We start from the raw sequence: 18548 nt of genomic DNA, 5'->3' as shown, positions 1-18548 counted from the left end.
TTTCCTCCCTCCACCAGGCTACCAGTCCCGTCTGGTGTTCTGTGCCATCGATAACGAGGCCTACCCAGACTACCTGTGCACCGCCCTGCCACGCCCCCTCACCAACCGCACCTGCAACCCTCAGACGTGCCCTCAGACCCGTCGGTGAGTCAGCCGGGCGCTAGTATGGGGGCTACGTATCACAATAACTCCTTTTGGGAAATCAACAAGAGACTATTTCAAGTAAATGGTTTTAGTTATTTACAGTCAGTGCCTCAAAAGCTGTACAACTTAGTCCAGAGTTAATAAATGTCTGGGTGATTACGGGATAAGCTAGTCCAGAGCCAGTCTTAGCCTGGGGCTCAGGACAATGCGGTGTGAAAAGGCTTTTGGAGGAGTACAATGATACCTTGTTATTACTGATCTGGGTTCAGTAGTGTGTCAGTCGATGCGGGAGCTGTCTGGTTGGGCTCCTAGTTGTCTGGCTGGGCTCCTAGCTGTCTGGCTGGGCTCCTAGCTGTCTGGCTGGGCTCCTAGCTGTCTGACTGGCCTCCTAGCTGTCTGGCTGGGCTCCTAGCTGTCTGGCTGGGCTCCTAGTTGTCTGGCTGGGCTCCTAGCTGTCTGGCTGGGCTCCTAGTTGTCTGGCTGGGCTCCTAGCTGTCTGGCTGGGCTCATAGCTGTCTGGCTGGGCTCCTAGCTGTCTGGCTGGGCTCCTAGCTGTCTGGCTGGGCTCCTAGCTGTCTGGCTGGGCTCTCAGCAGTCTGGTTGGGCTCGTAGCTGTCTGACTGGGCTCCTAGTTGTCTGGCTGGGCTCCTAGCTGTCTGACTGGGCTCCTAGCTGTCTGGGCTCCTAGTTGTCTGACTGGGCTCCTAGCTGTCTGACTGGGCTCCTAGCTGTCTGACTGGGCTCCTAGCTGTCTGACTGGGCTCCTAGCTGTCTGACTGGGCTCCTAGCTGTCTGACTGGGCTCCTAGCTGTCTGACTGGGCTCCTAGCTGTCTGGTTGGGCTCCTAGCTGTCTGTCTGGGCTCCTAGCTGTCTGTCTGGGCTCCTAGCTGTCTGACTGGGCTCCTAGCTGTCTGACTGGGCTCCTATCTGTCTGGCTGGGCCCCTAGCTGTCTGGTTGGGCTCCTAGCTGTCTGACTGGGCTCCTAGCTGGGCTCCTAGCTGTCTGGCTGGGCTCCTAGCTGTCTGACTGGGCTCCTAGCTGTCTGACTGGGCTCCTAGCTGTCTGACTGGGCTCCTAGCTGTCTGGCTAGGCTCCTAGCTGTCTGGCTGGGCTCCTAACTGTCTGGCTGGGCTCCTAGCTGTCTGGCTGGGCTCCCAGCTGTCTGGGCTTCTAGCTGTCTGACTGGGCTCCTAGCTATCTGACTAGGCTCCTAGCTGTCTGACTAGGCTCCTAGCTGTCTGACTGGGCTCCTAGCTGTCTGGGCACCTAGCTGTCTGGCTGGGCACCTAGCTGTCTGGCTGGGCTCCCAGCTGTCTGGCTGGGCTCCCAGCTGTCTGGCTCCTAGTTGTCTGACTGGGCTCCTAGCTGTCTGGCTCCTAGCTGTCTGGCTGGGCACCTAGCTGGGCTCCTAGCTGTCTGGCTGGGCTCCCAGCTGTCTGGCTGGGCTCCTAGCTGTCTGACTGGGCTACTAGCTGTCTGGCTGGGCTCCCAGCTGTCTGGGCTCCTAGTTGTCTGACTGGGCTCCTAGTTGTCTGACTGGGCTCCTAGCTGTCTGGCTGGGCTCCCAGCTGTCTGGGCTCCTAGCTGTCTGACTGGGCTCCTAGCTGTCTGACTGGGCTCCTAGCTGTCTGACTGGCCTCCTAGCTGTCTGGCTGGGCTCCTAGCTGTCTGGCTGGGCTCCTAGCTGTCTGGCTGGGCTCCTAGTTGTCTGGCTGGGCTCCTAGTTGTCTGGCTGGGCTCCTAGCTGTCTGGCTGGGCTCCTAGTTGTCTGGCTGGGCTCCCAGCTGTCTGGCTGGGCTCCTAGCTGTCTGGCTGGGCTCCCAGCTGTCTGACTGGGCTCCCAGCTGTCTGGCTGGGCCCCTAGCTGTCTGGCTGGGCTCCCAGCTGTCTGGCTGGGCTCCCAGCTGTCTGGCTGGGCTCCCAGCTGTCTGGCTGGGCTCCTAGCTGTCTGGCTGGGCTCCTAGCTGTCTGGCTGGGCTCCTAGCTGTCTGACTGGGCTCCTAGCTGTCTGACTGGGCTCCTAGCTGTCTGGCTGGGCTCCTAGCTGTCTGGCTGGGCTCCTAGCTGTCTGGCTGGGCTCCTAGCTGTCTGGCTGGGCTCCTAGCTGTCTGGCTGGGCTCAGAAGCAAACAGACGTTAACGAAACGGGGCAGGACCTACCTGAATTTGTCCAAAAGAAACTCTTCCGTTACGAAATGTTTTTCTGCTGTATGCTACGATGTGCGCTAATGAATACACCCCAGGTCTCACTGTTGTGGGTGATGTTGTTGTTGTCCCTGTTCATAAAGGATGGCGTACCTGTATCAGCCAAATGCGTGGACGCCCCCTGAAAGCCCCAGAACATATGTGTACAGGTAACACAGGGCCTACGGAGCCCCGCTGATCCCCGGAGCTCAAACACAGGGGATATATATTTATACAGTTAGTCATTTAGAGGACACTCTTATCCAGAGTGATTTACAGTTAGTGCGTATATGAGATCATGTCTTCATATACACTAGGTCAAATAGGCCAAACATTGAATATATGTAATTTACATCATCTGCTACGGGCATGTAATGCTAACCTGGACATTATAGACACCTGCTGTTAAAAGGTCAAAGAAAGCCTGTACACATCTAACACACAGCTACAGCGCAGCACTTCTCCCTGGTATGTGTTTGAGTTCAGTATGAGTGTCTGTCTCAGTCTGTGTTCAGTGTTGAAGCCTGTTCTTCATGTTGGGTGAGGGGCAACTATCCAGCTCAGAGATCCAAACTCTCTCTCCTCCTCCTCCCTCCTCGTTCACCTCCTCCTCCTCCTCCTGCAGCCAGCTCAGAGATCCAATCTCTCTCCTCCTCCTCCGTCCTCGTTCACCTCTCCTCCCTCCTCGTTCACCTCTCCTCCTCCTCCTGCAGCCAGCTCAGAGATCCAATCTTTTTCTCCTCCTCCTCCCATCTCCTGGTCTATATATCAGTATGCTGGTCTGGTATATACAGTTGAAGTCGGAAGTTTACATACGCCTTAGCCAAATACATTTAAACTCAGTTTTTCACAATTTCTGACATTTAATCCTAGTAAAAATTCCCTGTCTTAGGTCAGTTAGGATCACTATTTTATTTTAAGAATGTGAAATGTCAGAATAATAGTAGAGAAAATTATTTCAGCTTTTATTTCTTTCATCACATTCCCAGTGGGTCAGAAGTTTACATACACTCAATTAGTATTTGGTAGCATTGCCTTAAAATTGTTTAACTTGGGTCAAACGTTTCGGGTAGCCTTCCACAAGCTTCCCACAATAAGTTGGGTGAATTTTGGCCCATTCCTCCTGACAGAGATGGTGTAACTGAGTCAGGTTTGTACGCCTCCTTGCTCGTACACACTTTTTCAGTTCTGCCCACAAATTTTCTATAAGATTGAGGTCAGGGCTTTGTGATGGCCACTCCAATACCTTGACTTTGTTGTCCTTAAGCCATTTTGCAAGAACTTTGGAAGTATGCTTGGGGTCATTGTCCATTTGGAAGACCCATTTGCGACCAAGCTTTAACTTCCTAACTGATGTCTTGTGATGTTGCTTCAATATATCCACATCATTTTCCTGCCTCATGATGCCATCTATTTTGTGAGGTGAACCAGTCCCTCCTGCAGCAAAGCACCCCCACAACATGATGCTGCCTCCCCCGTGCTTCACGGTTGGGATGGTGTTCTTCAGCTTGCAAGTCTCCCTCTTTTTCCTCCAAACATAACGATGGTCATTATGGCCAAACAGTTCTATTTTTGTTTCATCAGACCAGAGGACATTTCTCCAAAAAGTATGATCTTTGTCCCCATGTGCAGTTGCAAACTGTAGTCTGGGATTTTTATGGCGGTTTTGGAGCAGTGGCTTTTTCCTTGCTGAGCGGCCTTTCAGGTTATGTTGATATAGGACTCGTTTTACTGTGGATATAGATACTTTTGTACCTGTTTCCTCCAGCATCTTCACAAGGTCCTTTGTGGTTGTTCTGGGATTGATTTGCACTTTTTGCACCAAAGTAAGTTCATCTCTAGGAGACAGGACGCGTCTCCTTCCTGAGCGGTATGACGGCTGCGTGGTCCCATGGTGTTTATACTTGCGTACTATTGTTTGTACAGATGAACGTGGTACCTTCAGGCATTTGGAAATTACTCCCAAGGATGAACCTTGTGGAGGTCTGCAATGTTTTTTCTGAGGTCTTGGCTGATTTCTTTAGATTTTCCCATGAGGTCAAGCAAAGAGGCACTGAGTTTGAAGGTAGGCCTTGAAATACATCTACAGGTACACCTCCAATTGACTCAAATGATGTCAATTAGCCTATCAGAAGCTTCTAAACCTATGACATCATTTTCTGGAATTTCCCAAGCTGTTTAAAGGCACAGTCAACTTGGTGTAAGTAAACTTTTGACCCACTGGAATTGTGATACAAGTGTCATGCACAAAGTAGATGTCCTAACCGACTCGCCAAACCTGTAGTTTGTTAACAAGATATTTGTGGAGTGGTTGAAAAACGAGTTTTAATGACTCCAACCTAAGTGCATGTAAATGTCCTACTTCAACTGTTTATCAGTATGTCTGGGTGTTTGGTCTTCAGAAAGTGTTCATATCCCTAGACATTTTCCATATTTTGTTGTTATTGAATTCAAATGAATTAAATTGAGAGTTTGTTTCACTGGCCTAAACACAATTCCCCATAATATCAAAGTTGAATTAGGTTTTTAGAAATGTTTACAAAATAATTGAAAATGAAAAGCTGAAATGTCTTGAGTCAATAAATATTCAACCTCTTTGTTATGGCAAGCCTAAATAAGTTCAGGAGAAAATATTTGCCTAACAAGTCACATAATAAGTTGCATGGACTCACTTTGTGTCCAATAATAGTGTTTATCATGATTTATTAATGACTACCTCATCTCTGTACCCCACACATACAATTATCTGTAAGGTCCCTTAGTCGAGCAGTGAATTTCAACCACAAAGACCAGGGAGGTTTTTCAATGCCTCGCAAAGAAGGGCACCTATTGGTAGATGGGTAAAAAATAAAAAAGTAGACATTGAATATCCCTTTGAGCATGGTGAAGTTATTAATTACACTTTGAATGATGTAACAATACACCCAGTCACTACAAAGTAGTGACCTTCCAAACTCAGTTGCCGGAGAGGAAGGAAACTGCTCAGGGATTTCACCGTGAGGCCAATGGTGACTTTAAAACAGTTACAGAGTTTAATGGCTGTTATAGGAGAAAACTGAGGATGGATCAACAACATTGTAGTTACTCCATAATACTAGCCTAATTGATTGAGTGAAAAGGAGGCCTGTACAGATACAAAATAATCCAAAACATGCATCCTGTTTGCAACAAGGCACTAAAGTAAAACTGAAAAAAAATGTGTCAAAGAAATTCACTTTATGTCCTGAATACAAAGTGTTATGTTTGGGGTGAATCCAACACATCACTGAGTACCACTTTTCATATTTTCAAGCATGGTGGTGTCTGCATCATGTTATGGGTATGCTTGTTATTGTTAAGGACTGGGGAGTTTTTTTTAGGATAAAAAGAAACGGAATAGAGCTAAGCACAGGTAAAGGTCTAGAGGAAAACCTGGCTCAGTCTGCTTTCCAACAGAAACTGGGAGACAAATTCACCTTTCAGGAGGACAATAACCTAAAACACAAGGTCAAATATACACTGAATTGAATGTTCCTGAGTGGCCTAGTTACAGTTTGGACTTGAAAATGGCTGTGTAGCAAATATTAACAACCAAATACACAGATCTTTTACAAAATAATAATGTGCAAATATTGTACAATCCAGGTGTCCAACGCTCTTAGAGAATTACCCAGAATGACTCACAGCTGTAATGGCTGCCAGGTGATTTCTAACATGTATTGACTCAGGGCTGTGAATACTTATGTAAATTATTATGGGGTATTGTGTATAGACAGGTGAGAAATCTATTTTAATTTTAGGCTGTAATACAAGGACATTTGCAAAAAGTCAAGGGGTATGAATACTTGCTGAAGGTACTGTAGTTGTGTATATATCAGTATAGACCCCAGTAGAGTACTAGTGTGTATATATCAGTATTAACCCCAGTACAGTACTAGTGTGTGTATAAATATATCAGTATTAACCTCAGTACAGTACTAGTGTGTATATATCAGTATTAACCCCAGTACAGTACTAGTGTGTATATATATACATATCAGTATTAACCTCAGTACAGTACTAGTGTGTATATATCAGTATTAACCCCAGTACCGTATTAGTGTGTATATATCAGTATTAACCCCAGTACAGTACTAGTGTGTATATATCAGTATAGACCCCAGTACCAGTGTGTATATATCAGTATTAACCCCAGTACAGTACCAGTGTGTATCTATCAGTATTAACCCCAGTACCAGTGTGTATCTATCAGTATTAACCCCAGTACTAGTGTGTATATATCAGTATTAACCTTAGTACAGTACCAGTGTGTATCTATCAGTATTAACCCCAGTACTAGTGTGTATATATCAGTATTAACCTCAGTACAGTACCAGTGTGTATATATCAGTATTAAACCCAGTACTAGTGTGTATATATCAGTATTAACCCCAGTACTAGTGTGTATATATCAGTATTAACCCCAGTAGAGTACTAGTGTGTATATATCAGTATTAACCCCAGTACAGTACCAGTGTGTATATATCAGTATTAACCCCAGTACAGTACCAGTGTGTATCTATCAGTATTAACCCCAGTACAGTACCAGTGTGTATATATCAGTATTAACCCCAGTACCAGTGTGTATATATCAGTATTAACCCCAGTACCAGTGTGTATCTATCAGTATTAACCCCAGTACAGTACCAGTGTGTATATATCAGTATAGACCCCAGTACTAGTATGTATATATCAGTATTAACCCCAGTACCAGTGTGTATATATCAGTATAGACCCCAATACTAGTATGTATATATCAGTACTAACCCCAGTACCAGTGTGTATATATCAGTATTAACCCCAGTACAGTACCAGTGTGTATATATCAGTATTAACCCCAGTACCAGTGTTTATATATCAGTATTAACCCCAGTACTAGTGTGTATATATCAGTATTAACCCCAGTAGAGTACCAGTGTGTATATATCAGTATTAACCCCAGTACTAGTGTGTATATATCAGTATTAACCCCAGTACAGTACCAGTGTGTATATATCAGTATTAACCCCAGTACCAGTGTGTATATATCAGTATTAACCCCAGTACAGTACCAGTGTGTATATATCAGTATTAACCCCAGTACTAGTGTGTATATATTAGTATTAACCCCAGTACCAGTGTGTATCTATCAGTATTAACCCCAGTACAGTACCAGTGTGTATATATCAGTATTAACCCCAGTACTAGTGTGTATATATCAGTATTAACCCCAGTACCAGTGTGTATCTATCAGTATAGACCCCAGTACCAGTGTGTATATATCAGTATTAACCCCAGTACTAGTGTGTATCTATCAGTATTAAGCCCAGTACTAGTGTGTATATATCAGTATTAACCCCAGTACTAGTGTGTATATATCAGTATTAACCCCAGTACTAGTGTGTATATATCAGTATTAAACCCAGTACAGTACCAGTGTGTATATATCAGTATTAACCCCAGTACTAGTGTGTATATATCAGTATTAACCCCAGTACTAGTGTGTATATATCAGTATTAACCCCAGTACTAGTGTGTATATATCAGTATTAACCCCAGTACTAGTGTGTATATATCAGTATTAACCCCAGTAGAGTACTAGTGTGTATATATCAGTATTAAACCCAGTACAGTACTAGTGTGTATATATCAGTATTAACCCCAGTACTAGTGTGTATATATCAGTATTAACCCCAGTACAGTACCAGTGTGTATATATCAGTATTAACCCCAGTACTAGTGTGTATATATCAGTATTAAACCCAGTACCAGTGTGTATATATCAGTATTAACCCCAGTACTAGTGTGTATATATCAATATTAACCCCAGTAGAGTACTAGTGTGTATATATCAGTATTAACCCCAGTACTAGTGTGTATATATCAGTATTAACCCCAGTACAGTACCAGTGTGTATATATCAGTATTAACCCCAGTACTAGTGTGTATATATCAGTATTAACCCCAGTACCAGTGTGTATATATCAGTATTAACCCCAGTAGAGTACTAGTGTGTATATATCAGTATTAAACCCAGTACAGTACCAGTGTGTATATATCAGTATTAACCCCAGTACTAGTGTGTATATATCAGTATTAACCCCAGTACTAGTGTGTATATATCAGTATTAACCCCATTACTAGTGTGTATATATCAGTATTAACCCCAGTAGAGTACCAGTGTGTATCTATCAGTATTAACCCCAGTACTAGTGTGTATATATCAGTATTAACCCCAGTACAGTACCAGTGTTTATATATCAGTATTAACCCCAGTACTAGTTTGTATATATCAGTATTAAACCCAGTACAGTACCAGTGTTTATATATCAGTATTAACCCAGTACCAGGGTGTATATATCAGTATTAACCCCAGTACCAGTGTGTATATATCAGTATAGACCCCAGTACTAGTGTTTATATATCAGTATTAACCCCAGTACCAGTGTGTATATATCAGTATTAACCCCAGTACTAGTGTGTATATATCAGTATTAACCCCAGTACCAGTGTGTATATATCAGTATTAACCCCAGTACTAGTGTGTATATATCAGTATTAACCCCAGTACCAGTATGTATATATCAGTATTAACCCCAGTACTAGTGTGTATATATCAGTATTAACCCCAGTACCAGTGTGTATATATCAGTATTAACCCCAGTACAGTACTAGTGTGTATATATCAGTATTAACCCCAGTACAGTACCAGTGTGTATCTATCAGTATTAACCCCAGTACAGTACCAGTGTGTATCTATCAGTATTAACCCCAGTACAGTACCAGTGTGTATATATCAGTATTAACCCCAGTACCAGTGTGTATATATCAGTATAGACCCCAGTACAGTACCAGTGTGTATATATCATTATTAACCCCAGTACAGTACCAGTGTGTATATATCAGTATTAAACCCAGTACTAGTGTGTATATATCAGTATTAACCCCAGTACAGTACTAGTGTGTATATATCAGTATTAACCCCAGTACAGTACTGGTGTGTATATATCAGTATTAACCCCAGTAGAGTACTAGTGTGTATATATCAGTATAGACCCCAGTACTAGTGTGTATATATCAGTATTAACCCCAGTACAGTACTGGTGTGTATATATCAGTATTAACCCCAGTACAGTACTGGTGTGTATATATCAGTATTAACCCCAGTAGAGTACTAGTGTGTATATATCAGTATAGACCCCAGTACTAGTGTGTATATATCAGTATTAACCCCAGTACAGTACTGGTGTGTATATATCAGTATTAACCCCAGTAGAGTACTAGTGTGTATATATCAGTATAGACCCCAGTACCAGTGTGTATATATCAGTATTAACCCCAGTACTAGTGTGTATATATCAGTATTAACCCCAGTACCAGTGTGTATATATCAGTATTAACCCCAGTACAGTACTAGTGTGTATATATCAGTATTAACCCCAGTACAGTACTAGTGTGTATATATCAGTAATAACCCCAGTAGAGTACTAGTGTGTATATATCAGTATTAACCCCAGTAGAGTACTAGTGTGTATATATCAGTAATAACCCCAGTACCAGTGTGTATATATCAGTATTAACCTCAGTACAGTACTAGTGTGTATATATCAGTATTAACCCCAGTACAGTACTGGTGTGTATATATCAGTATTAACCCCAGTAGAGTACTAGTGTGTATATATCAGTATTAACCCCAGTACAGTACTAGTGTCTAAGGGCAATATGTTGCTATGTGTATGTATGTGTCACAGGGAACCTCTGTTAGCTACATGTCTGTTTTATGTGTACTCAACACTGCTTGTGGACTTTAGTGTGTTAAAGTCTCGACTAACCAGTTAGGGGGAAATAACCTGGAATAGCCCTCCTGGTTAGTTGCTTGCTTTGAGGTTTGTAGCATCAGCTTGTGACTGTGGTGTGTGTGGGTAGCTGCCCGATGGTACGGCCTGGGGTTGTGGTGTGGGTAGCTGCCCGATGGAGGGGCCTGGGATTGTGGTGTGGGTAGCTGCAGGTGGAGGGGGCCTGGGGTTGTGGTGTGGGTAGCTGCGGGTGGAGCAGCCTGGGGTTGTGGTGTGGGTAGCTGCGGGTGGAGCGGCCTGGGGTTGTGGTGTGGGTAGCTGCGGGTGGAGGGGGCCTGGGTCTGTGGTGTGGGTAGCTGCAGGTGGAGGGGGCCTGGGGTTGGGGTGTGGGTAGCTGTGGGTGGAGGGGGCCTGGGGTTGTGGTGTGGGTAGCTGCAGGTGGAGGGGCTTGTGGCTACAGTACTGAGTTTGACCAAGAATAGAATAGCTTCTAACCCTCAGACATGTTTGTACATTCAGAGACACGCCAGTGGACAGGGCTGTCAAACTCACTTCCTGGACGGCAGAGTGGCTGCTGGTTGTTGTTTTATCCTTTCCATTTGTGTCCAATGAAGACCTAGACAACCAGGTGAGGGGAGGTCCTAGACAACCAGGTGAGGGGAGGTCCTAGACAACCAGGTGAGGTCCTAGACAACCAGGTGAGGGGAGGTCCTAGACAACCAGGTGAGGGGAGGTCCTAGACAACCAGGTGAGGGGAGGTCCTAGACAACCAGGTGAGGGGAGGTCCTAGACAACCAGGTGAGGGGAGGTCCTAGACAACCAGGTGAGGGGAGTTCCTAACTCATTAATGAAGACCTAGACAACCAGGTGAGAGGAGTTCCTAACTCATTAATGAAGACCTAGACAACCAGGTGAGAGGAGGTCCTAACTCATTAATGAAGACCTAGACAACCAGGTGAGAGGAGGTCCTAGACAACCAGGTGAGAGGAGGTCCTAACTCATTAATGAAGACCTAGACAACCAGGTGAGAGGAGGTCCTAACTCATTAATGAAGACCTAGACAACCAGGTGAGAGGAGGTCCTAACTCATTAATGAAGACCTAGACAACCAGGTGAGAGGAGGTCCTAGACAACCAGGTGAGAGGAGGTCCTTGACAACCAGGTGAGAGGAGGTCCTAGACAACCAGGTGAGAGGAGGTCCTAACTCATTAATGAAGACCTAGACAACCAGGTGAGGGGAGGTCCTAACTCATTAATGAAGACCTAGACAACCAGGTGAGAGGAGTTCCTAACTCATTAATGAAGACCTAGACAACCAGGTGAGAGGAGGTCCTAGACAACCAGGTGAGGGGAGGTCCTAACTCATTAATGAAGACCTAGACAACCAGGTGAGAGGAGGTCCTAACTCATTAATGAAGACCTAGACAACCAGGTGAGGGGAGGTCCTAACTCATTAATGAAGACCTAGACAACCAGGTGAGGGGAGGTCCTAACTCATTAATGAAGACCTAGACAACCAGGTGAGAGGAGGTCCTAACTCATTAATGAAGACCTAGACAACCAGGTGAGAGGAGGTCCTAGACAACCAGGTGAGAGGAGGTCCTAACTCATTAATGAAGACCTAGACAACCAGGTGAGAGGAGGTCCTAACTCATTAATGAAGACCTAGACAACCAGGTGAGAGGAGGTCCTAACTCATTAATGAAGACCTAGACAACCAGGTGAGAGGAGGTCCTAGACAACCAGGTGAGAGGAGGTCCTAGACAACCAGGTGAGAGGAGGTCCTAGACAACCAGGTGAGAGGAGGTCCTAACTCATTAATGAAGACCTAGACAACCAGGTGAGGGGAGGTCCTAACTCATTAATGAAGACCTAGACAACCAGGTGAGAGGAGGTCCTAACTCATTCATGAAGACCTAGACAACCAGGTGAGGGGAGGTCCTAGACAACCAGGTGAGGGGAGGAACTAACTCATTAATGAAGACCTAGACAACCAGGTGAGAGGAGGTCCTAGACAACCAGGTGAGAGGAGGTCCTAACTCATTAATGAAGACCTAGACAACCAGGTGAGAGGAGGACCTAGACAACCAGGTGAGGGGAGGTCCTAACTCATTAATGAAGACCTAGACAGCCAGGTGACACTGGGCCCTCCATGAATTGAGTTTGACGCCCTGCCGTAGGAGTTTACAGACATGTCTCAGGGCTAAGTAACATCAACACGTTAACTCCTGTCTCTCTTTACTTCCTGTTAGCTGGACAAAAGGTGAGTGGAACGCATGCTCGGTGTCGTGCGGCGGTGGTTCCCAGGTGCGCAGCGTGCAGTGTGTCTCCCATGATGCATCAGGGTCCCGCGTGGTGGAGGACGGCGTCTGTGCAGCCTACACTCTAGCCCCGCCCACCCTGCAAACCTGTAACATGCAGCCGTGTGCCTCCTGGAGAGCCTCTGCCTGGAGCGCGGTAGGTACTGAAGCTGAGCAGCAGTGCGACATGGGGTTGACCAATGAGAGAGTCGTACGTAGATTGTCACCATGGTTGGAGTGAATATTCCTTAAACTATCGTATTCATGAATTGTTTGTATGTCTCTCTTTTGTATTTTCTGTACATTAAGCACATACATTTATTTGAAGAACAGACAATAATTGATGACTCTAATCAAATTGAATCCAATCTAATCCAATTTAATCTAATCCAAATTTAATCTAATCAATTTTAATCTAATCTAATCCAATTTGATCTAATCTAATCCAATCTAAACCTAATCTAATCCAATTTGATCTAATCCAATCGAATCCAATCTAATCCAATTTAATCTAATGTAATCTAATCCAATCTAATCTAATCCAATTTGATCTAATCCAATCTAATCTAATCAAATTTAATCTAATCTAATCTAATCCCATTTAATTTAATCTAATCTAATCCAATTTAATCTAATCCAATCTAATCCAATCTAATCTAATCCAATTTAATCTAATCTAATCTAATCTAATTCAGTCAATTGACTTGAATTGACTGCATTGAAGTGGAATTCACCCCAACCCTACTAGTCCCATTTTTAGTCATAAAGAAGCTGAGCTGAGTGTTCAGTCTAACTGTGGGACAGGGGATCAGTCCAGTCCAGGGTTCAGTCTGACTGGTTCTCTGCAGTGTTCAGTCTGACTGGTTCTCTGCAGTGTTCAGTCTGACTGGTTCTCTGCAGTGTTCAGTCTGACTGGTTCTCTGCAGTGTTCAGTCTGACTGGTTCTCTGCAGTGTTCAGTCTGACTGGTTCTCTGCAGTGTTCAGTCTGACTGGTTCTCTGCAGTGTTCAGTCTGACTGGTTCTCTGCAGTGTTCAGTCTGACTGGTTCTCTACAGTGTTCAGTCTGACTGGTTCTCTACAGTGTTCAGTCTGACTGGTTCTCTACAGTGTTCAGTCTGACTGGTTCTCTACAGTGTTCAGTCTGACTGGTTCTCTGCAGGGTTCAGTCTGACTGGTTCTCTGTAGTGTTCAGTCAAACTGTGGTGTGTTACTCTACAGTGTTCAGTGACATGTGGGACAGGGGATCAGTCTGACTGTGGTGTGTTACTCTGCAGTGTTCAGTGACATGTGGGACAGGGGATCTGTCTGACTGTGGTGTGTTACTCTACAGTGTTCAGTGACATGTGGGACAGGGGATCAGTCTGACTGTGGTGTGTTACTCTGCAGTGTTCAGTAACATGTGGAACAGGGGATCAGTCCAGAGAGGTGATGTGTGTAGGAGAAGCATCAGTCCGGTTAGCAGACACCTCCTGCACCGCCTCACTCCGCCCTGTAGCCGCCCAGCCCTGCTCCATGCCCGTGTGCATTCTGCCTGTCAGCTGGCACGTTGGAGACTGGGGACTGGTGAGTGGCACAGACTGACAGACAGACGTTACAAACACATACACACACCGTTAACACACACTCAAGTTCCCACACACACATACACACACCGTTAACACACACTCAAGTTCCCACACACACATACACACACAGTTAACACACACTCAAGTTCACACACACACACACATACACACACATACACGCACGCTTAACCACTCACATCATTCCTCTCCTCCTCTCCTCCCCCTCTCCTCCATCTCCTCCCCTCCTCCATTTCCTCTCCATCTCCTCCCTCTCCTCCTCCCTCTCCTCCTCCCTCTCCTCCTCTCCTCCTCCATCTCCTCTCCTCTCCTCCTCCCTCTCCTCCTCTCCTCCTCCTCTCCTCCTCCCTCTCCTCTTCCTCTTCTCCTCTCCTCCTCCTCTCCTCCTCTCCCGTCTCCAGTGCTCTAAGAGTTGTGAGTCAGGTCTGCGTGAGCGCCAGGTGATGTGTTCTGACAGAGAGAGGAACCTGTACCCAGTGGAACACTGTAACTCGGTCCCCAAACCCCTCACATTGGAGACCTGCAACACACAGCCCTGCTACCACCCACAAGGTGAGAGCGTGCTGTCTCTATGTGTGTGTGTGTGTCTCCATCTCTCTGTCTAGTGACCCCCAGTATACTATAGCTGGCTATATATTTATATATCTCTCTGTCTAGTGGCCCCCAGTATACTATAGCTGGCTATATATTTATATGTCTCCATCTCTCTGTCTAGTGGCCCCCAGTATACTATAGCTGGCTATATATTTATATATGTCTCCATCTCTCTGTCTACTGACCCCCAGTATACTATAGCTGGCTATATATTTATATATGTCTCCATCTCTCTGTCTAGTGACCCCCAGTATACTATAGCTGGCTATATATTTATATATGTCTCCCTCTCTCTGTCTAGTGACCCCCAGTATACTATAGCTGGCTATATATTTATATATGTCTCTGTCTAGTGACCCCCAGTATACTATAGCTGGCTATATATTTATATATGACTCCATCTCTCTGTCTAGTGACCCCCAGTATACTATAGCTGGCTATATATTTATATATGACTCTATCTAGTGACCCCCAGTATACTATAGCTGGCTATATATTTATATATGACTCTATCTAGTGACCCCCAGTATACTATAGCTGGCTATATATTTATATATGACTCTATCTAGTGACCCCCAGTATACTATAGCTGGCTATATATTTATATATGACTCTGTCTAGTGACCCCCAGTATACTATAGCTGGCTATATATTTATATATGACTCTATCTAGTGACCCCCAGTATACAATAGCTGGCTATATATTTATATATGTCTCCATCTCTCTGTCTAGTGACCCCCAGTATACTATAGCTGGCTATATATTTATATATCTCTCTGTCTAGTGACCCCCAGTATACTATAGCTGGCTATATATTTATATATGTCTCCCTCTCTCTGTCTAGTGACCCCCAGTATACTATAGCTGGCTATATATTTATATATGACTCCATCTCTCTGTCTAGTGACCCCCAGTATACTATAGCTGGCTATATATTTATATATGTCTCCCTCTCTCTGTCTAGTGACCCCCAGTATACTATAGCTGGCTATATATTTATATATGACTCCATCTCTCTGTCTAGTGACCCCCAGTATACTATAGCTGGCTATATATTTATATATGACTCTATCTAGTGACCCCCAGTATACTATAGCTGGCTATATATTTATATATGACTCTATCTCTCTGTCTAGTGACCCCCAGTATACTATAGCTGGCTATATATTTATATATGTCTCTGTCTAGTGACCCCCAGTATACTATAGCTGGCTATATATTTATATATGTCTCCATCTCTCTGTCTAGTGACCCCCAGTAGACTATAGCTGGCTATATATTTATATATGACTCTATCTAGTGACCCCCAGTATACTATAGCTGGCTATATATTTATATATCTCTCTGTCTATTGACCTCCAGTATACTATAGCTGGCTATATATTTATATATGTCTCCATCTCTCTGTCCAGTGACCTCCAGTATACTATAGCTGGCTATATATTTATATGTGTCTCCATCTCTCTGTCTAGTGACCCCCAGTATACTATAGCTGGCTATATATTTATATATCTCTCTGTCTAGTGATCCCCAGTATACTATAGCTGGCTATATATTTATATATCTCTCTGTCTAGTGACCCCCAGTATACTATAGCTGGCTATATATTTATATATGTCTCCATCTCTCTGTCTAGTGACCCCCAGTATACTATAGCTGGCTATATATTTATATATCGCTCTGTCTAGTGACCCCCAGTATACTATAGCTGGCTATATATTTATATATGTCTCCCTCTCTCTGTCTAGTGACCCCCAGTATACTATAGCTGGCTATATATTTATATATGACTCCATCTCTCTGTCTAGTGACCCCCAGTATACTATAGCTGGCTATATATTTATATGTGTCTCCATCTCTCTGTCTAATGACCCCCAGTATACTATAGCTGGCTATATATTTATATATCTCTCTGTCTAGTGACCCCCAGTATACTATAGCTGGCTATATATTTATATATGTCTCCCTCTCTCTGTCTAGTGACCCCCAGTATACTATAGCTGGCTATATATTTATATATGTCTCCATCTCTCTGTCTAGTGACCCCCAGTATACTATAGCTGGCAATATATTTATATATGTCTGGCTATATATTTATATATGTCTCTGTCTAGTGACCCCCAGTATACTATAGCTGGCTATATATTTATATATCTCTCTGTCTAGTGACCCCCAGTATACTATAGCTGGCTATATATTTATATGTGTCTCCATCTCTCTGTCTAGTGACCCCCAGTATACTATAGCTGGCTATATATTTATATATCTCTCTGTCTAGTGACCCCCAGTATACTATAGCTGGCTATATATTTATATATGTCTCCATCTCTCTGTCTAGTGACCCCCAGTATACTATAGCTGGCTATATATTTATATATGTCTCTGTCTAGTGACCCCCAGTATACTATAGCTGGCTATATATTTATATATGTCTCTGTCTAGTGACCCCCAGTATACTATAGCTGGCTATATATTTATATATGTCTCCATCTCTCTGTCTAGTGACCCCCAGTATACTATAGCTGGCTATATATTTATATATCTCTCTGTCTAGTGACCCCCAGTATACTATAGCTGGCTATATATTTATATATGTCTCTGTCTAGTGACCCCCAGTATACTATAGCTGGATATATATTTATATATCTCTCTGTCTAGTGACCTCCAGTATACTATAGCTGGCTATATATTTATATATGTCTCCATCTCTCTGTCTAGTGACCCCCAGTATACTATAGCTGGCTATATATTTATATATGACTCTATCTCTCTGTCTAGTGACCCCCAGCATGCAGGATCCCAGAGGACATGACAACACCCAGTTTGGTTTCACTCCCTACATGCCAGACCACTTCACAGGTAGCTGACTCATTCTGTCTGTCTGTCCAAGTCTACTTGTCCTTGACTTTCATCCAGGTTTCTCCTGATATCACGGATACTCTGTTTTTAATTCATCCATTCATTCCTTTAGTTCTGTCACCAAAAAGCATCGTAGCTGAACACATCACAGTGTTCAGTCTCACTTCTCCTCTCTCTCCTTCTCAACACATCACAGTGTTCCAGTCTCACTTCTCTCTCTCCTTCTCAGCACATCACAGTGTTCCAGTCTCACTTCTCCTCTCTCTCCTTCTCAACACATCACAGTGTTCCAGTCTCACTTATCCTCTCTCTCCTTCTCAACACATCACAGTGTGTAGATAGTGTTCAGTCTCACTTCTGCTCTCTCTCCTTCTCAACACATCACAGTGTTCCAGTCTCACTTCTCCTCTCTCTCCTTCTCAACACATCACAGTGTTCAGTCTCACTTCTCCTCTCTCTCCTTCTCAACACATCACAGTGTTCCAGTCTCACTTCTCCTCTCTCTCCTTCTCAACACATCAGTGTTCAGTCTCACTTCTGCTCTCTCTCCTTCTCAGCACATCACAGTGTTCCAGTCTCACTTCTGCTCTCTCTCCTTCTCAACACATCACAGTGTTCCAGTCTCACTTCTCCTCTCTCTCCTTCTCAACACATCACAGTGTTCAGTCTCACTTCTGCTCTCTCTCCTTCTCAACACATCACAGTGTTCCAGTCTCACTTCTGCTCTTTCTCCTTCTCAACACATCACAGTGTTCAGTCTCACTTCTCCTCTCTCCTTCTCAACACATCACAGTGTTCCAGTCTCACTTATCCTCTCTCCTTCTCAACACATCACAGTGTTCCAGTCTCACTTATCCTCTCTCTCCTTCTCAACACATCACAGTGTTCAGTCTCACTTCTGCTCTCTCTCCTTCTCAACACATCACAGTGTTCCAGTCTCACTTCTGCTCTCCTTCTCAACACATCACAGTGTTCAGTCTCACTTCTCCTCTCTCTCCTTCTCAACACATCACAGTGTTCCAGTCTCACTTCTCCTCTCTCTCCTTCTCAGCACATCACAGTGTTCCAGTCTCACTTATCCTCTCTCT

At 44.2% G+C, this 18548-nt stretch overlaps 1 protein-coding gene across 1 annotated transcript in view; it reads left to right on the top strand.

Moving 5' to 3' along the window:
- The window catches only part of LOC129813286 (papilin-like), a 78675-nt gene that overhangs the window by 40212 nt on the left and 19915 nt on the right, over positions 1–18548 (top strand). The window contains exons 11-15 of the mRNA XM_055865609.1: positions 18–144; positions 12375–12579; positions 13810–13986; positions 14408–14558; positions 17380–17460. Coding sequence (XP_055721584.1) covers positions 18–144; positions 12375–12579; positions 13810–13986; positions 14408–14558; positions 17380–17460 — 741 coding nt within the window. The remainder of the gene's footprint in view (positions 1–17; positions 145–12374; positions 12580–13809; positions 13987–14407; positions 14559–17379; positions 17461–18548) is intronic.

Source organism: Salvelinus fontinalis, chromosome 16 (genome assembly GCF_029448725.1).
Source record: "Salvelinus fontinalis isolate EN_2023a chromosome 16, ASM2944872v1, whole genome shotgun sequence".
Taxonomy (NCBI): domain Eukaryota; kingdom Metazoa; phylum Chordata; class Actinopteri; order Salmoniformes; family Salmonidae; genus Salvelinus; species Salvelinus fontinalis.
Note: the sequence above shows the minus strand (reverse complement) of the source record. Positions and strands in the feature narration are given on the sequence as shown.